Below are 18193 nucleotides of genomic sequence, written 5' to 3'. Positions count from 1 at the left end.
TACTAACTTATTAACTGGCTTCTAGTAGGATTTTTCGACCATAACACTGCTTGCTGGACGACTCCTGAGACAATTTTCTATGCTGTGCTCTGTTCAGCAGCAGCAGTTCTGGCTTCTGACCACTAGATGGCAGCAGCACACCTTCCCTGAGACCATCAAAACTGTCCCTCTGCATGCAAAGCTTGCTTCTAGATGAAAGCTACTTCTCACAACAAGTCATCTCTTTGTATTCCCGAGAGAATGATTCCAGGTTCCCATTTGGATGCTCAAATCCAAGGACACTGAAGTCACTATGCACATCTTGTCTGCTTACTTATACATAATATGATGTAAACACCGTGTGCAGAGTCGTTACACTCAACTGATCAGCGACCCATGCCAAGAAAAGTTCTTAGATATTCAATACAGATGCAGTTGTTTTTCCTGAGTATTTTTGATCTGTTAATGGTTGAATCTGGATGCAGAACCCATAGATATAGAAGGATGACTTTATTGCATTTATCTACATTTTCACACTGGGGTCTGCATAGCAATTTTGTTTCATTAAAACCATTTCTGAGACTGGGGAGTTGGCTCAGTCAGTAAAGTGCTTGAGTTTGATACGTAGTATTCACCTGTAACCTCAGGACTGGGCAAATAGACACAAGAGGATCCCTTGAGTTTGCTTGCCAGCCAGTCTAGCCAAATCAATGAGCTCCAGGGTCACAGACAGACCTGGTTTCAAGAAATAAGGTAGAAGAACTGGAAAGGCAGCGGATCAGTGGCTAAGAGCACTTGTTGATTTTGCAAAGGATGGGAGTTTGATTCCTAGAAATCACACGGCAACAAGTAGTCTGTGACTTCAGTTGCAGGTCTGATACCCGCTGCAGGCACTGCATACATGTGGGATACAGGCATGAATACAGGCAGAAGACCCGTACATATTAAAAAAACAGATTTTTTTTTTTTTAAAGTGGAAAACTACTGAGGTCAGTCACCCAGTGTTGACCTCTGGTCTCTAAACACACACACACACACACACACACACACACACACACACACACACACACACACACCCAGTGTTGACCTCTGGTCTCTAAACACACACACACACACACACACACACACACACACACACACACACACACATACACACACTCACACACACACACACACGCGCGCGCGCGTCCGCGCGCGCGGCTTCAAAGGACTCTCCATCTAAGCCCTGGACTCACAGCTTGCTTCCAGGTCAGAAGCTATTTACCTTTTCCTAACCCTTTTGATGAACAACCTCTCTGCTGAAGACCCAAACTACTTGCACATTGGACTAAAGGAGACAAGCAGGGAGCAGACAGGTCACAAGCCTGCCGCAAAGCCTCAATGGCCCTGGCCTAGAAGCTCTAACCTGTTTTCTGGAGGTTCTTTCGGTAGCCACTGAGGTTCAGCTGGGTGATGCTGTCTGGTAAATGTGCCACAGCCGACTGCACATGCTTTTCAGTAAAGTCAAAGCACCAGGAGAGGTTTAGTTCATCCAGTCTGCATGAAGGAAGGGGAAGACGAAAGCGTGAGCCCATTGGAAGGATCAGGGTGACCAAAGCCGAACCCACGGAGACACAGGAAGCCAGATTGTTTACCGATTCCTGTACAGACCACCTGCTCTGTGTCGTTCATTTGAAAAGGCATTTCGTCCTCCAAACACCCAGAGCCTGCAGGTTCCCAGGTGATCTGCGCAAAGGCCCTAGTTAATAGCCCTCCTTCTGGGAATGCAGGTTGAAAACTCTAGTCCATATGTTTCTTTCTCAAACCAGCCACATTGTTGTCAAAAGAAAACACCAACCGCTATCAATTCCAATGTTTTATAAAACCCACAGAAGATGCTATAAAAATGCCTTTCTTCCAATTCTCCACTGCTAGGAAGGCCAGGGAGAGTTTCAAAGTCAGCATCTACCTCCCTGCCCCTTGCATCTCTGCTGACCGGTCTGTAGTGCTAAGGATTTTGTCTGCCTCATATTCTGATCCAAAGGGGACTCACCGCTGACAGATCGATAAGGAGACATGGTTACATATGGTGGTCCAGAAAGATAGAGATAGTTTAAGAAGATAAACACAGGCTATTGTGCATCCTGAGTTCATGCCTCCTCTCACTTAGTGTCGTGTGCATTGACATTTTAGGGAAGATTTCATCAGGATCACCCGTATTAAATGTGGTTTACTTACATATCAACAGAAGTCAGTCACACTGATTAGCACATTCCTTCATTTCCCTTTAACAGTAGTAGAGAGAAGGAAACGCTATCCAAACCCCTCCCTTACAAACAGACTGAGTTTAGCCTGAAAGTGGCGAGGACACTACACTGCTCAAGTCAAGAATGTGGTGCCACTCAAAAGTCCATCTAGACGCCCAGAGGCAAAGCTTCTTATATTTCTTCTAGTTGATGTAAGCTCCACTATGACAGCTCAGATCTTTCCTACCTGGAACAGCTGCTTAGCAGAGTCGCCACGGCAGACTCAGAAAATCCAGAGCAACCACAGAGGTTTAGTCGCACCAAGGCTGTATTCTGTGCAAGAGTACTAGAAAAGAAAAGAGAGAAATACCGGGAGAGTAAATTGCATCAGTGGTGAGTCCTGGTGTGTGTGCGTGTGTGTAATTATAATGAAGTACTTCACTAGCTCTCGACACAGCTGAGTGACTTGCTTTGGCTACACATCTGCAAACTGGCAAAAGCATCTACTTGCTGGGGTCGGAAAGAAGTTTAAATGATATTATAGACTGAAGGATTTGCAAAGTACTCGCAGAATAAATGGACAACAAACACCAATGTATCTTTTATGTTATAAGGCTTGCCTTCTTCTCTTGGGAACCTCAGTGATGGTGAGCTATTGTTCTGGAGTTAAATCTTGGTTTGGTTTGATTAACTGCAAACTTGGACAAATGATCCAGCCTTTCTGTGCCTCAGTTTTCACATATGGGGAAGGGATGAGCGCTTACTGCTTGTTCTCAGAACTAGGCTTAGCTTGGCATGACCACGTATGTGCTCTCACTCTTGTTCCAGCCTTCCTACCAGGCTACCTCTTTTCTCATTGGAATAGTGCAATGGCCTAATGTGTATCTGACTAGCAAATTAATCAAATACACTGCAATCTGACATGGCTCTTCCATCTCCAGAACCATGATGCACCAGGCTTCATGGCCTCTTTGCAAACTACCAGAGGCTCCACAGGTCATTTTTCTATAGCCACGATCCCCATGTCCCTGATGTCTGTGCTCCAGCTATTACCAGCTACGGAGGCGGTCAGAAGAGCAGCAGTTTTGCGGAGGCTGCTTCTACTGTCCTATCGCTTTGGAGATCTCCTACCTGAATACTGTCAATGGCCAGCCTACAAGTCAGTACTCTTGAGAAGCCTGCCTCCTTGCATTCAGTTAGTTCCCCCCGGAATGTTGCCACATGACCAGCACGGCATTTAAGAAACACTCTGCCCTGTAATTATCTGCCTCACCCATGAATGAGGCACAGACTACATACTGTTCACTCTTTTCTCTGTCACACTTAAGAGTGGCTCCGGCATATGGTCAGCATTCAAATGTCTGCTGTCTTGAATATCCTAGATAGTTCTGGTTATTTGGTATGTCTTTCGGGACATGTACAAATGGACACTGTGGTCACATACAAGAAACACTGCCATACAAAGCAACTGTCTTTACGACATATTTCGGGTGCCACTCACTTGACAACGGGATCTGAAAGCTGCAGGCCTTCCAGGCTTAGATTCTGCAGCTTGGAGCACTCAGACAGAATCCTGTGGAGGTTTGACACATTTATAACTGAGTTCGACAGGTCCATGTGCTGTACACGGAAAGAGCTGTACACAGGAGAGAAAAGAGGCCCTGTAAGGTGACTCACACAAGTACACTCAGCTCCAATCTGACCCCTTCCTGTCCCCACATGAGAGCCAATCACAAACAAGACTAAATACACATTTTAAATACTGAAGAAAGAGCTGGTCATAAAAGAAATTGCTTCTAGCTAATTCCCATCCCCAGTCATTTTTAAAGTTCAAGATTTGCCAAGTACAGATATTGCCGCCAACACGGTTGCACTCATGAAATTGAAAGGTGGGTATCATGACAATGAGTTAGGCCCGCGTGCCCAGGGAGTGGGGTCAGCCTACGGTGACTCCTGGCTGCTGCTGAGGGTTGAGTGGCTGAGCGACAATTGTGTTTACTAAGGGGAGGAGGATGGGGGTAGGGGGTGGGGACAGTCTGAATGGGAGGCCATGTTTATTTTTAGATATGCTAATATTGAAATATCAGGTGTGGAAGCTTTTCGGTAATTAAAACTAAGATTTTCGAGGAGGACCAGGCTAATGTAAGGGTCTGAGAATCCTGAGCACCAGTGTGGGTATACAGGACAGAGGATGTCTGAGGACAGCACGCGGAGGAGATGGACAAATCCTGGGACTGAATACAAGGAGAGGCTGAGGAGGACATGGGGAGAGGAAATGGACCGTGGAAAGCAGAGGAAGGGACTAGAATGGAGAAATGTTCTACTGTCTTTAGCTTGGTTTTCTCTTCCACATCTAGCTATTCTTCTGAGGCATCAGACAGCACGAGCCCTAACTATTCCATAAGTTGCAGCACCAGAAGTACTTTTTCAAAACAAACAGGAAGGAAGTTTTTTCAGGTTGCAATCTGTCCGTGATAGGATGGAAAGCCCAAGATGCAGTCACGGGGAATATACCCTGCCTTGTTATGGATGGGCAGAGGGGCGGAAGTTGCCATGATGGAGGCACAGATCAGTCCGACAAAGAAAACAGAGGAGCGTGAGCTGTCGCACTCAACATCCAGTCATTTCTTTTTACCTGAAGCTTTCACTCAGCGGCTGCTCCATGAACGACCGCGGGCAGCGGAAGGCGACCACCCCTCGGGAGAGCAAGCGCACAGTCACATCTGGGTGCAGATTTTTCCCGGCGAGATCTAGGGACTGCCAGAGAGACTCATCGAGCCTGGAACAGAGAGGGTGCTTCATTTCGTAAGTTGGCCAGAGCCAATTTTGGGGACCCTTAAAAGTCACTCCTAACATGGAAGACAGGGCCTTCCTAAAGTAAATCTGAAGAGCTTTGCTTTCCTAGCTGACTGTGCAATACTAAACAGTTCTTGGTCGCAGTAGCAATACGCTCCCATCTTTCTTTCTGCATCTCCAATGTAGGCTATCTCATGCTAAGGCTAGGAATGCTTATAACCTAGAGCCAGGGAATAAAATCCCATCAGTAATCTGATAAGACAGATCAGTAATCTCTTAAAAATACTTATTATGACCTCGTCCTCATTAGTATAGTGGTGAGTCACACGGGAGACTGGGATTCGATTCCCCAATGGGGAGAGTGTGCACTATTTTGGGGCTGAGAGATGGCTCAGTGGTTAAGAGCACTGACTGTTCTTCCAGAGGTTCTGAGTTCAACTCCCAGCAACCACATGGTGGTTCTCAACCATCTGTAATGGGCTCTGATGCCCTCTTCTGGTGTGTCTGAGGACAGCTACAGTGCACTCATGTACATAAAATAAATAAAATAAATAAATCTTTAAAAAAATGCTTATTATGAGGTAAGTATTAAGATTGTTCCTAAACAATCCTGATTTCTAGTTCTGCAAAGTGTTGGGTTGACATAATCACCAAAAGTTTCTAGGTATTATTTTATGGGAACCATGAATTACACAGCCACGAAAAAGTCACAGACTGGTTCTGTTCCATATTCATATAACATGCCCAAGTGTATATACATATTTATATTAATGTTAAAGGAGAGAGGAAAAAACTAGATCCTATGTATTTTCTAATATACATAAATGCACACGCAAACATTCCAAAAACAGACTGAACTTCAGTCAGTGTTTCTTTTTAAAGCATTATTTTTGTTTACCTATGTCTGTGTAAGCAATGCCGTGTGTGTGTGTGTGTGTGTGTGTGTGTGTGTGTGGTGTGTGTGTGTGTGTGTGTGTTTCCTCCACGGCCAGGAGTCACAGGCTACTTTAAGCTGTCTGACGTCCACCAGGAGAGCAACAAGCACTCTTCACTGCTGAGCCATCCTTACAACCTTTATAAAGACTTATAATGTCCACAGTTGAATTCAGTTAAGGGAGCAAGAGAATCCATGATGTGCAAGCACACGAGGAACACTCTAAATGCTCTCGGTACCCGAATCTTCTCTCTTAAACACATTTGAGATAAACACTCAACGGCCAGTTTTGAATTAGTTTTTCTACAGCACTTTGTTAACACATGATTTGACTATTAAGTTAGGTATAAAAACCTATTAAAAAAGTATTAAAAAGGCAGGCCATGGTTCCGATATCCTTAGGAAAGTGGCACACGTTGCGTCTTTCTCTTGTCCACACTGAAATCTACTTCAAAGACAAGAAATGACAGCAGTGCATTCTCTGATTATCTCAGATCTCAATGTCTCTCCTTTCAGAGAAGTAAACAAACAGCAGCTGGCTTACTTTTCTACAACAACCCAGGGCAAGTCTTGAAGTTCCAACGAACACATTGCTAACCTGAAAGGGAAGATGAATTGAACAGCTGCCCCACCCTAAGCCACACGTAACTAGCAACAGTTAAGGCTGGGGGCTAACAAGTAAAACCTTAGTCTTTGTTTAAGGTTTCATTTCACCAGCCAATGTTCTTAACCCTGTAGTTTCTTCAACTCATAAGCTGGAATAATACAAAATTATCATTTTAGCCTATGGGAACGATTAAATTGCTATGTCAGTTACTATTCTAGCACAATGAAGATTCCTGGACCAAAGGGAAGATGTAGGTCAAAGGTGGCCAAAGATATCGAGAATAAACAAGTCTTGAGAGGAACGTCATTCTGCATTTGGAAATTCATGCTGAAGAGGACGTTTCAGGTGCTTTAGTTATACTCATACCTGTAAAAACTAACTATGCAACATTATGGTTATGCTAATATGCTTGAGCACAGTAGCAATCTAGTGACCTGCACCTATAGCAAAGCATATAGACTGCATACCTTAAATACATGCAAGGTTTTGGTTTTTTTTTTTTTTTTTTTGAGACAGGGTTTCTGTGTAGCCCTGGCTGTCCTGGAACTCACTCTGTAGACCAGGCTGGCCTCGAACTCAGAAATCTGCCTGCCTCTGCTTCCCAAGTGCTGGGATTAAAGGCGTGCGCCACCACCGCCCAGCCATGCAAGTTTTTATAAAGGTTAGTGTTTTTGCTTGGTTTGAAAAAAATGCATGCCTTGTGGGAAAAAAATAAGCCCCTCCGGTGTGAATGAAACGTAGCCAGTACTGTGGAACCCTTCTCATCTGCTAAGACAGCTGCCTAGGCTTAGGCCTGGGTGTGTGTGTGGAGCTCAGTGATTAAAGCTCTTGACTCATTTGAGGCACTGGGTCTAATCGTCAGCATACCACAGAACAACAACGACATCATTCCTTATTTCATGCCTGTTACTGCCTTCCTGGTTTACACCCTTTAAGTGTAGACAAGAACCAGCTAACACTACCTCCAATGGCCCTTGTTCGGCATGCCCACGATCCAGGCAAGGTACTGGCACCTTTCATTTTCTCCTTACGAGTATCCCAGGATGAAGTTCAATGATAGCCAGGCTCAGAAGTGACAGGTAACTTGTTTGGGTCATGTAGGGCATATGTAAAAGAGGCTGGGGTCACACCGTCCAAGGTCAGACTCTTGTACCCTTTCTCTGTGCTCCCAGTCTGGTCCTCAGAACCGGGCCATCCTGACACTCTCCAGACCTCCTTTGCTCTTAGCACACCACCTGGCCCGAACTGGTATATCCCCGGCAAACAAGTGCAGAACTGAACACTTGGGTGAAGAGGCTATCAGAAATACGGTAAGAATAACCTACAGGAGACTCCTCCATCTGACTGTGAAACGACTTCACTGACTTCGAACAACAGTAAAAGGTGTTGGATTTGCTTAGGGCAGCTATGTTCTATGGTGTGGTTGTTGGTTTCACCAGACTCAAATGAGCACATAACTGGCTTCCTTCCCGCCTCTCTCTATGCCCAAAATGATGAAGGATACTCACGAGAGGCGGTACCACCTCTTGCAAACTCCAGACACTCTCAGCAGTTCAGGGAGGCACAGACAAGAAAAGATCCCAAGGAGCAGCTCATCTGGAAGGGAGTCCCAGGAAACACCTGCAAGGAAGCAAAACATGGGTTCCATCTCAGAATTCTTCCCTGCCAAATTCTCGGAGTCCCGCCAAGCATTTATTAAGGCACACACCACTTAGCTAAAAGGGAGTTTCAACCAAACGGAATCCTTCAGACTCCCATTTATTTTTCTGTACTACACACTGGCTTACACTGTGGTGGTCTGAATGAGATTGTCCCCTATCGTCTTGGACATTTGAATTCTTGGCTCCAAATTGGTGGCGGTCTCTGGGTAGGTTTGGGAGATGTGATTTTGCTGGAAGTAGATTACTGATGTGGTCTTTGAGGTTTCAAAGCCACTCCCAGTCAGCTCTCTCCGCTTCCTGCTTGAGAATGAAGTGTGAGCTTGCAGCCTTCCTTCCCTGTTGTCTTCTCTGCTGCTTGCTCTCAGGACTCCCTGCTGTCCCTGCCATTAGGGAACCCCCCTCCTCCCCCTGAACTATATGCCCATACGGTTGTCTTGGTCGTGATATTTATCACAGAAACAGAAAGCTCCCTGAGACAAGCGCTACTGTGAGTGTCCTACTTTCTCAGCAGTGAGACTTGAGGAACAAGAATATTTTTCCCTTGGTACCAGGCTGAACAACCACTGGCAGAGACAACTTGATTAGCAACCCCCACCCCCCACCCCCGCACAGAGCAAGTCCCCAGCCGCCCAATAATATATTGTGAAGCTTGAAGCCAAAAAGAAAGACCTCCTTTCTCAGGTGTGGACTTCTACAAAACGCAATGGCCCCTTTTCCCTCTTTGGGGAAGTTGGGACAGGGTTTCTTTGTGTAGCCTTAGCTATCCTGGAATTCATTCTGTAGACTAGGCTGGCCCCAAACTCACTCGATCCTTCTGTCTCTGCCTCCTGAATGCCAGGATTAAAGGCCTTTGCCACCACTGCCTGGCTTTCATTTCTTAATTCAACAAGTATTTCAAAATTCTCTACTACTTATGGTGCCAAGTGTCATTTCAGGTGTTAAGGAAAGATCAGCAGAGAAAGTAAGAACAATGGAAGACTTTACCTTCATGAAGTAGATGTGTCATGGAGGAAATAGACAATTATACACAAAGCAAGTATTTATGTAACACATTTAAAAAGATGCCAGCTCTGAAGAAAAATTCAGCCAGGAAGTGAAACTCAGGCACAGCCAATACGTGTGAACACTGTGGTGGGCGGAGGGTGTTCCTGAGCCAGTGATCACGGAATCAGAATAGACCTAGGTAATAGAATAAGCCTGGGATCCATGTTCTGGACCCTGCAACAGGCACACTTGCTTTGAAGAACAGAGCTGAAAAGGGTAGTGGTGGGAAACGGAATGAGAAGCTGAGGGTGGGGAGCTACGGAGAAAGACCTTTGGCTCCGACTTAACAAGGAACTACTAGATGGTTCCGAGCATAGAATTGTCAGAGGTTCCTTTAAGTTCTGGAAAGATCAGTGTGGGTGTGGTCACAGCAGATGGGAGTGGGAGAAAGGTTAGCGTAGCTTTGTCTTAGAGAAGTGGTTTCAAGGTGGCTCTTCCACAATCCTACCTACAGCTGATCTAATTCTAGGCTCTCTATCTTCCTGTCCCCAGAGTTAGAAAGGGACCTGTATTTATTAAGATCTCCAGAGCTTGTAGAGTACACACGTGAAGCAGGTACTGTGAACAGGGAAGGGGCCTCAGTGGAGAAGGGCATGGAGGGTGGCCCATGGCACCTGCCCTGGCAGTCTTCCTGGACTGTCTCTCTGAGACAAATCCTGCCTGTCTTTCAACTGTACTCTTTCAACAGAGCCAGACACTCAGCCTGTGTCCACATTACTTAGCACAAGGCTCAACCTCAATGGCTCAACTCATTATTTCATCTGTTGCTTGTTTAGAAGTGTGTTCCAGCCAGTCATTGGAGCTTACTGCAATTCTCAGGATAAGTCATTCTGGGTTGCACCTAGATGCTGTTCGTTCAAAATAAAATTGCTACTAATGGCCTCCCCCTATGGGAAGTCTCATGACCGATGAAGGCCACTTGCATACATGATTTCGTTATTGCCTCTAGGCCTCCTACATCCTCAAGCTCTTGCAAAGGAAAATCTGATTGGTTTTACATACTAGGAAGTAAAACTTGATCCATTGATATATTTACTGAAAGATCAATTCAATCCCAAGATTTGTTCTTAGGACACAAAATAAGCTAAGCTTATTCTATTTAGAAGCTGAGAGACAAAGAAGACACTCCCAACTATCATGTTCAGCTACAGGAGGGCCCACAGGTCTAGGCAGCACCTGGGGCAGAAGGGTCGGTCATCAGGGAAGGTTTCTGGGAAGCCATGGCTCCTCAGTGCTCAATTGAGGCTGTCACTGTCAGTCTCCTTTGTTCTTTACCCAAGTTCAGTGTGGGAGACGAGGTCCCCTGTACTCTACTAGCCTCGAACCCACTATGCAGCTGAACTTCTATCTAGTGTGAATTCCTTATCCTCTCGGCTCTATCTCCCATGTGCTACAAGTTGAGATTTCATTCTGATCTACAAAGACCATCCCGTCTGTCTTAGTCAGGGTTTCTATTCCTACAAAAACATCATAACTAAGAAGCAAGTTGGGGAGGAAAGGGTTTATTCCGCTTACACTTCCACACTTGCTGTTCATCACCAAAGCAGGTCAGGAAGCAGGAGCTGATGCAGAGGCCATGGAGGGATGTTTCTTACTGGCCTGCTTCCCCTGGTTTGCTCAGCTTGCTTTCTTATGGAACCCAGGACTACCAGCCCAGGGCTGGCACCACCCACAGTGGGTCCTCCCACCCTTGATCACTAATTGAGAAAATGCCTTACAGCTGGATCTCATGGAGGCATTCCCTCAACTGAAGCTCCTTTCTCTGATAACTCCGGCTTGTGTCAAGTTGACATAAAACCATCCCACACTGTCAGATCCCTGGTATGTCTGAGAATTACCATACTAAAAGAAGAACTCAGCCTGCATTGGAATCCCAGCCGTATTGCCCCTAGTCTGAGATGCTGAGGAACTGAGTCTCTCTAGGTCTGTTTTCTATCTGTAGGGATGAGAATAAACAGATTTGCCTTGCAAAGCTGTTCAGTGTGGAGATGAGGTGATGTAGAAGATTTAAAAAAATGCAGCAGAGTCCATCTTCCCTGTCTAGACTCCCCTGCTCTCCTCACTGTCAGCACATTTTCCTTTTCTAAATTTTTTTTTTCATACTAGGAAGTACGCTGGTTTGAATTTTCATTAACAGGCAAAAACCCATGATCTGAGGAGGGCCTAATCGTGTTGCAAGGGATTTACCCAAGCCCAAACCCCACATCCTCCTCTAACTGAGCTGACGATCTCCAGAAGCAGATCCAGGTCTGACTTCAAGTTTATCTGGCACGTAATGACAGGAAGCACTGGAAAAGCGGGGAAGACAGACGAGATGGCAGGAGGCAGCTATGGCATGTTAATAGGCAGGCTGTCACCATAATTGGTTTAAACCTTCATGGGTTCCAGGAGACCATCTGGAACCTGCCTCTGAGCTGTCCCACCAGAGGCTATAAGAGCTAAAGTACAAGTCCACCAAGTGCTGGTGGTTGTTCACTCTGGGCTCAATGCTAACTCCTCGGAGTTCCTGCCCAGAGAAAGCCCTCAAGCAGAGCCACATCTGTGCTCAGGAGAAAGCTTTGGGCACTAAGGAAAAGGTGAGTTGCAAGGGACTGTAGGCCTGCCAACAACAATGTCCAATAAAAATGACCAGGGGAGGGAAATTAGAGAAGCATGCCCAGAAATATAAGAAGACTATATGACCTCATTGGGTGCTTGCTATTTTATGAGGAAGATCTAAGAAAGCGGAGGAAAAAAATAATAGAACAGTAAGAAACGATCACATGCTAGGAGGAAATCGTAGCATAGTGTTGAAGGCACCAAAGCCTTGCAAGAAAACTGTCAGTGTAAGGAAGCATTTGTAGTACAGCTTGTTCCAGATTTAGCTTAAAAGACACTTGCTCTGAGAAGTAATTTCATGTCACCATCAAAGACCCACACCCATGTTTGAGCATCCAGCAACGTGCAATGGCCAGCATGGAATTGGCATTTGCTAAGTGCACTGTACCTTTTATTTCTGTTAATTCTGAATGTGACTGGCTGTACTGTATCGGTTTTTGTTTTAAGAACAGAACCTGAAATTGAATATTAGAAAGTGCCTGGCTGATATTTCATGGAGGAATAACTAACACTTCAGAGAAGAATGCTGGCTTTATTTTAAATACAGGCAAGGCTATTGGCCTCATAAGACCAGTTTCCTCATTTGGACAATGATATCATGAATGTTTTTTGATTAATGAACTAGTTTTGGGAGCTCACGTCCAATAACCTCAGTGGTAAATGGGCTGTTAAATAAATATATAATATAACAGTAAAAACTGTCATCTACTAGAAGCCCTGAAAACTCTCTCATTTGTTAAAGTCAACTGACTTTGCTGCAATACACACACATACACACACACACACACACACAAAGTATTATTACTCTTATTTTTATGTATGAGGACATTTATTTCAACGAAGCCAAGTGATTTCACAAAGGCCACATTAATTGTTAGGAAGGGGCAGAACCAAGAGGTAAACTTGGGTTTCTAAATTCCCACGCCCCAAAGTGGAAGTACAAGGTCACAAGAGGCAGAAGCTTGATAATGTTTGGTGGCAGAGAACACTGCTAAATGCTTTAAGGTACCAATGACCTTTCCATGAAACGAGGAGTAGAAGTCCAGGTAATCATATAGCTTTAGCTAACTGCAAGGTACCCAGTGCTCCAATCAGGTGACTATACAGGACAACCCAGTTCTGGGGCCCCTGTGTGGAAGTAGATGAGCCTGGAATTGGCTGTTGTCCCAGCAGATGAATGGGGCAGAAATTTGTCTCCAGTAGCTGTGATGGTGGCTGAAATCCAGGCTGTGATACACTTAATCTAATTTTATTTGCCATATTTAATTCTCAAAACATCAGCCATCTGTTTCCTGTATTCTTGACAACATGGCTGCTTGGTCTTTTTGCAAGCACAAGAACGAACTATCCAGAGGTCTTTTCTCCACTTTGATCTGCAAAACCCACCAAGGCTTCCCACCAGCGGCATAGAAAGGCATTGCTACAAATTTCTTCTCAGGAGCAAATACAGCTTCCTCATCATTAACCCACTCCCCATGCCCTTCACCCTCCTTGGGAAACAGGGGTGTGGAGGAGTTCTAAGCACTCGATCCCTGTAGTGTGGCTAGCTTGTCTTATTTCATTGCTCATTTCTTAGAAGAACATTGACACCCAAGATTCAGACTGCATATCCAAATGATTCTAATGACATCTGAAATTTTGATTAAAAGTATAACTGATTGTAACTATATGCATGCATGTGCACGTTTGTGAGCATGTATGTCTGAGCGAGGTGCCACAGAGGCCGGAGGTGTTGGAGCTTCTGGAAGTAGAGTTGCTGTTAAGAACCTGATTTGGAGCTTCCCCGAGAGGAGTAGATGCACTTGACTGCTAAGCCATATGTGGCCTCCCAAATTCTGACTTTTGAGATTGCTTTTCAGCTGCGCTTTGTGTACACACGTAAAATTCCAGCACTCAAGAGGCAGGGATAATTAGAGATTCAAGGACAAGCAGGACAACAGTTTCAAAAAAAAAAAAAAAAAAAAAAAAAAAAAAAAAAAACCACCAACACACATACACACTTATGAAAGTGTGTATTCACAACGTCCCTCTACTTAGCCTTATATAAGCAAATTGTATTATAGGCGAAGGCGCCAAGAGCCCCATACTAATGCCTATTTTTAAATACTTGAGTCTATTGAGGGTGCACACATTTTGAACACTTTTACTGGCTTAATTTTGGTGGCACATTATCCTCTGTGCTTTCTCCCCCAGGGAACTAACTGCACAGATTTCTGCCACCCTACATGAATGTTCCTTCATTTCCTCACAAACAATAGAGGCTGCACTAGTTGTTATATTTTGGGTACAGTGGGCCAGATTTAAAAAAAAATAAGACACAGCAAAATTAATTATTGCAACACTCAGCCCCATACCCCTTTAATTCTATGGCATTCTCATGCTTGTGGGACATGAGAAATAATAAAGAAATAAGAGCAAGCAAGCTATGAGGGTTAAGCTTTTGTTCACTGTTACTACTGTCTTCCAATACCTAGAACAGTATTTATCTTTGCTATGCCAGCACGAGCAGTGCATATCCATAATCTCAGGATTTTTTTTTTAAATTTAAAGGTTGATTTATTTTATGTGAGTGCTCTAATTGCATGTACACCCGCATGCCACAAGAGGGCATCAGATCCCATTACAGTTGGTTGTGAGCCACCATGTGGTTGCTGGGAATTGAACTGAGGACCTCTGGGAGAGCAACCAGGGCTCTTAACCGCTGAGCCCATCATCTCAGTATTTGGCAGGAAGAGTCAGGAAGACTGCAATGGGTGAAGCCAACCAAATAGTGAGTTTTAGCCATGGTTATACAGGGATACCTAGTCTCAATGTGAATAAATAAAAATAAAAAGGCAAATGACTGCAAGAAAACAATAAAGCAAACACAGATATCCGGAAGTGTCTCCACAATGACTCCCATAGATCAAAGATCTGGGAGCTGATGATGGGTCATGCAGTCAATTTAGTAGGCTTACTTCTAGTATTACTACTACTGTTTTGCTTTGAACAAAACATTTTATTTCTTTTATGAAAGCAAGGGTAGGGGTGTGGAGGTTGTTATAGTAGTTGGCTATCTCCTACCTTGTGGGTTTGAGAGAGGGAAGGTAGGAGCTCAGGACCGATGACAAATGCTTTTATGTGTGGCGCCATCTTGCCATTCTTACCATTATTGTCTTTTTGTTTGTTTGTTTTGTTTTTCCAGACAGGGTTTCCAGGACAGGGTGGCTGTACTGGAACTCACTCTGTAGACCAGGCTGGCCTCGAACTCAGAAATCCGCCTGCCTCTGCCTCCTAAGTGCTGGGATTAAAGGTGTGTGCCACCACCGCCTGGCTACCATTATTGTTATTATCTTAAAGTGGAATAGAACAGATTATATCGTAGGAAAAGGGGAATGATAATTCTATGAAACCCTTGCTTCAAATTCTATTGCAATATAAAATATATTTCTTACTAGCTAAAAATAAATACGAAGAGAAAAATATTTGCTTTGAGATACTGAAACACAGATTCTCAGGCTAAAAAAATTCTTGGACGAGAATCTCTGGAATTCTACACTTTGAATACGATTCTCTGTGAATTCTGATGTACTCTGAACTTTGGAGTTTTAGTCTGAGAGAGACTTTGCTGGGACTGAAATTGGAAGTGGCTTAACAGCCATGGAAGAGCTGATCAACACACTAGTTCAAGCACATTTTTCATGGTGCTCACCTATTTAAGAGACAAGGAACAGGCACTTAATGACCAGAAATAAAATGTGAGTGCCCTCTTTCCGCTGCTGGCTCCACTTCAGGACTGTTTCCTGTTTCTTCCCAGCTCCTTCCGTACACTGGCCTGGCCCTGAGAGCCAGCCAGAACTGCCCTGCTATACGAGGGACACATAGCTTTAATCATCCCACATAAACAGATGCAGAGGACTTTAGTTGCCAGATGTGAGACTGGCATGCAGCCCATGGTGAAAGCTTGCTTAGCACAGAACCAACAAAAGCCCTGGGCCAGTCACCAGATCTATGTACAGCAGGTGGAGCCTGCCCTGCCCTAATCCTGGCAGGGTTATCAGCCACCTGTCCTGACAACTGCACGCAAAACTCCCTGGGATAAGAATCCAGCTACACTGCAGGCCTATGCTTGCTTCCGGGAGCTTGGTGGCACTCTTCTGTAGCAGCTGTCTCTCTGCTTACAACATGAACCTACTTCTTGTCCACAGCAATTAACCAGTGGATACTTGTGAAAGTCAATCCATATGTAAATAAACGTATGCCATTGCCCTTCTCTGTTTCCTAGGTCACAAAAAACCTAAAAGCCATGATTTTTTTCCTCTCTCAGTTTAGGTATTCATTGTAAACATCAATCTTGAAGCCTAGGCTCATTTCTGTGCTCACTGACTATAATCCAAAAACTAGGGATGGCCTTGAGTTCAAGGTCAACCTGGACTAAAAGATGACTATTAAAAAAGGGGCGGTTCAGGTATGATACAGCTTTCAGCTCTTGGAAGGTAGGCTGACACAGAAGAAATGCTGTGATTTCAAGACTAATAGTTAATAGATTAACCACAGGCATGCAAGATCCATCTTAAAAAAAAAAAAACCAAAAAGACAAAGAGACAAAAACAAAAACCAACCAATCAACCAAAAAAAAAAAAAAAAAAAAACCAAAACAAAACAAAAAACAAACCCGGGTGGTGGCATTTGGGATTAAAGAGGCAGGAGGATCTCTGAGAGTTCAAAGCCAGCTTAGTCTACAAAGTCAAGGAAAGCCAGAACTACTCAGAGAAACCCTGTCTTGAAAACCAAAACCAAACAAACAAAACAAGAAAAAAAGAAATGGTGACTCATTGATTGGTCCACTTCAGTTCTTCTCTCTCCCATACTTTGACTTTGCTGAGTGGCCAAGGACTCTACACATCCACTGGGATGGGAAGTGAGTCACTTTTGCACAAGAGGCTCCTTCTCTCCTTCCAGCCTTGAGGACAATCAGGGTCTGAGCTACTAACACCTCTGTCTTCCTGATAGACATATGGCTGTGTGGGAGCTGCTATAAACTTTGTCTTTCCTCCTCAACTCCATTTTGAAACTCCCAGAAGACAGCCACCCTTTTTTATCTTATGTGCTTTGCTTCAAAGATGCCTTCTGACTTACATCTGTGGACATGTGGACGTGGAATAACACAGAGGAGTCATATTTTATCACCGAAGCTATGCATAATGAGCAAGTTAATCAAAATCTGTTCATCTTAGCAGGATCTATCTCTCACCACATTTGGTTGGTCAAACACTAAACTGCTACTGTTAAAAAAAAACCCAGGCTCTAAAAATATGAGTCATGTTAAGTTTTAAAGAAAAAGAGTTCTATATGTGCAGAGTCAGATTAACATTAGACAGAAGACGTTAAGTCAACTGGCTTCTCAAGCCAGTGTCAGAAATTGTGTGGACTACTCTAACTATTATATGCCACTATCATACTAAGAGCTTTACAGTTTTAGTCAGTGTTCACAACAACATTTTAAGTAGGAATTATTGCTCCATTTCACAGATAAGAAAACTAAGGCCCAGAAAGCTTAAGTAACTTCCCAAGGTAGCTCCCAATAGCAGCATCACGATTTAAATGCAGATTTCTCTGAACTTACTTCCATACCTTTCTAGTTAGTCTCATATATTATTACTTATTTGATTATGTTTCCAATTTTGAGACAGCCTTACTGTGAAGTTCATGCTTTCCACAAATGCCCATCCTCTGACTTCAGCCTAAGTTGGGACTAGAGGTACATGCCACCATACCTGGCATTAATGTGGACTCAGAAGGGACAACTTGAAGACAACTCCTTTACAAAAGTATTGAGAAGCCCAAATTTTTTTTTTTTTTTTTTTTTTTTTTTTTTTTTTTTGTCTCACTGTGTAGCTCTGGCTGTCCTGGAACTCACTGTGTAGGACAGCTGGCCTCCAATTCAAAGAGATCTGCCTGCTTCGGCCACCGGAGTGCTTGGTTCAAAGGCATGCAATATCACAGGAGACTACAAAACAGGTATTTTAAAGCAAGCCACTAATCAGCTCACCATCCTATCTGCAGACAGCACCAGAAGAATACATGTCTTCACATTGGCTCTGCAAGACTTCATTTTGATGGTTTTTCAATCTGCTTTTCCATTCCTCACCCAATTTCAGTTCAGACTTTACCTCTTCCACTGCTCCCATTCCATTGTCTCCAAAGTTTGAATACAGCAAGCGTCTGACCACTATTTACCATTCCCCCACCACTCTAAATAAATCTCTAGGGGTCTGTTGTCTCGCCTCTACCTGATACAGTTCAACTTCAGTTAACCAATGTGTTCCTTTAAAGGGTTCAATGAGCCAGGGTGGCAATGGTCCATTCT

At 44.1% G+C, this 18193-nt stretch overlaps 1 protein-coding gene across 1 annotated transcript in view; it reads right to left on the bottom strand.

The window, feature by feature from the left end:
* The window catches only part of Skp2 (S-phase kinase associated protein 2), a 28506-nt gene that overhangs the window by 7802 nt on the left and 2511 nt on the right, over window positions 1-18193 (bottom strand). Inside the window, exons 3-7 of the mRNA XM_034523688.2 lie at window positions 8050-8161; window positions 4840-4983; window positions 3706-3840; window positions 2452-2550; window positions 1385-1515 (exon numbers count right to left, since the gene is read on the bottom strand). Of these exons, the coding sequence (XP_034379579.1) occupies window positions 1385-1515; window positions 2452-2550; window positions 3706-3840; window positions 4840-4983; window positions 8050-8161 (621 nt within the window). The remainder of the gene's footprint in view (window positions 1-1384; window positions 1516-2451; window positions 2551-3705; window positions 3841-4839; window positions 4984-8049; window positions 8162-18193) is intronic.

The sequence above is a fragment of the Arvicanthis niloticus genome, chromosome 19 (genome assembly GCF_011762505.2).
Source record: "Arvicanthis niloticus isolate mArvNil1 chromosome 19, mArvNil1.pat.X, whole genome shotgun sequence".
In the NCBI taxonomy this organism is placed as follows: Eukaryota; Metazoa; Chordata; class Mammalia; order Rodentia; family Muridae; genus Arvicanthis; species Arvicanthis niloticus.
Note: the sequence above shows the minus strand (reverse complement) of the source record. Positions and strands in the feature narration are given on the sequence as shown.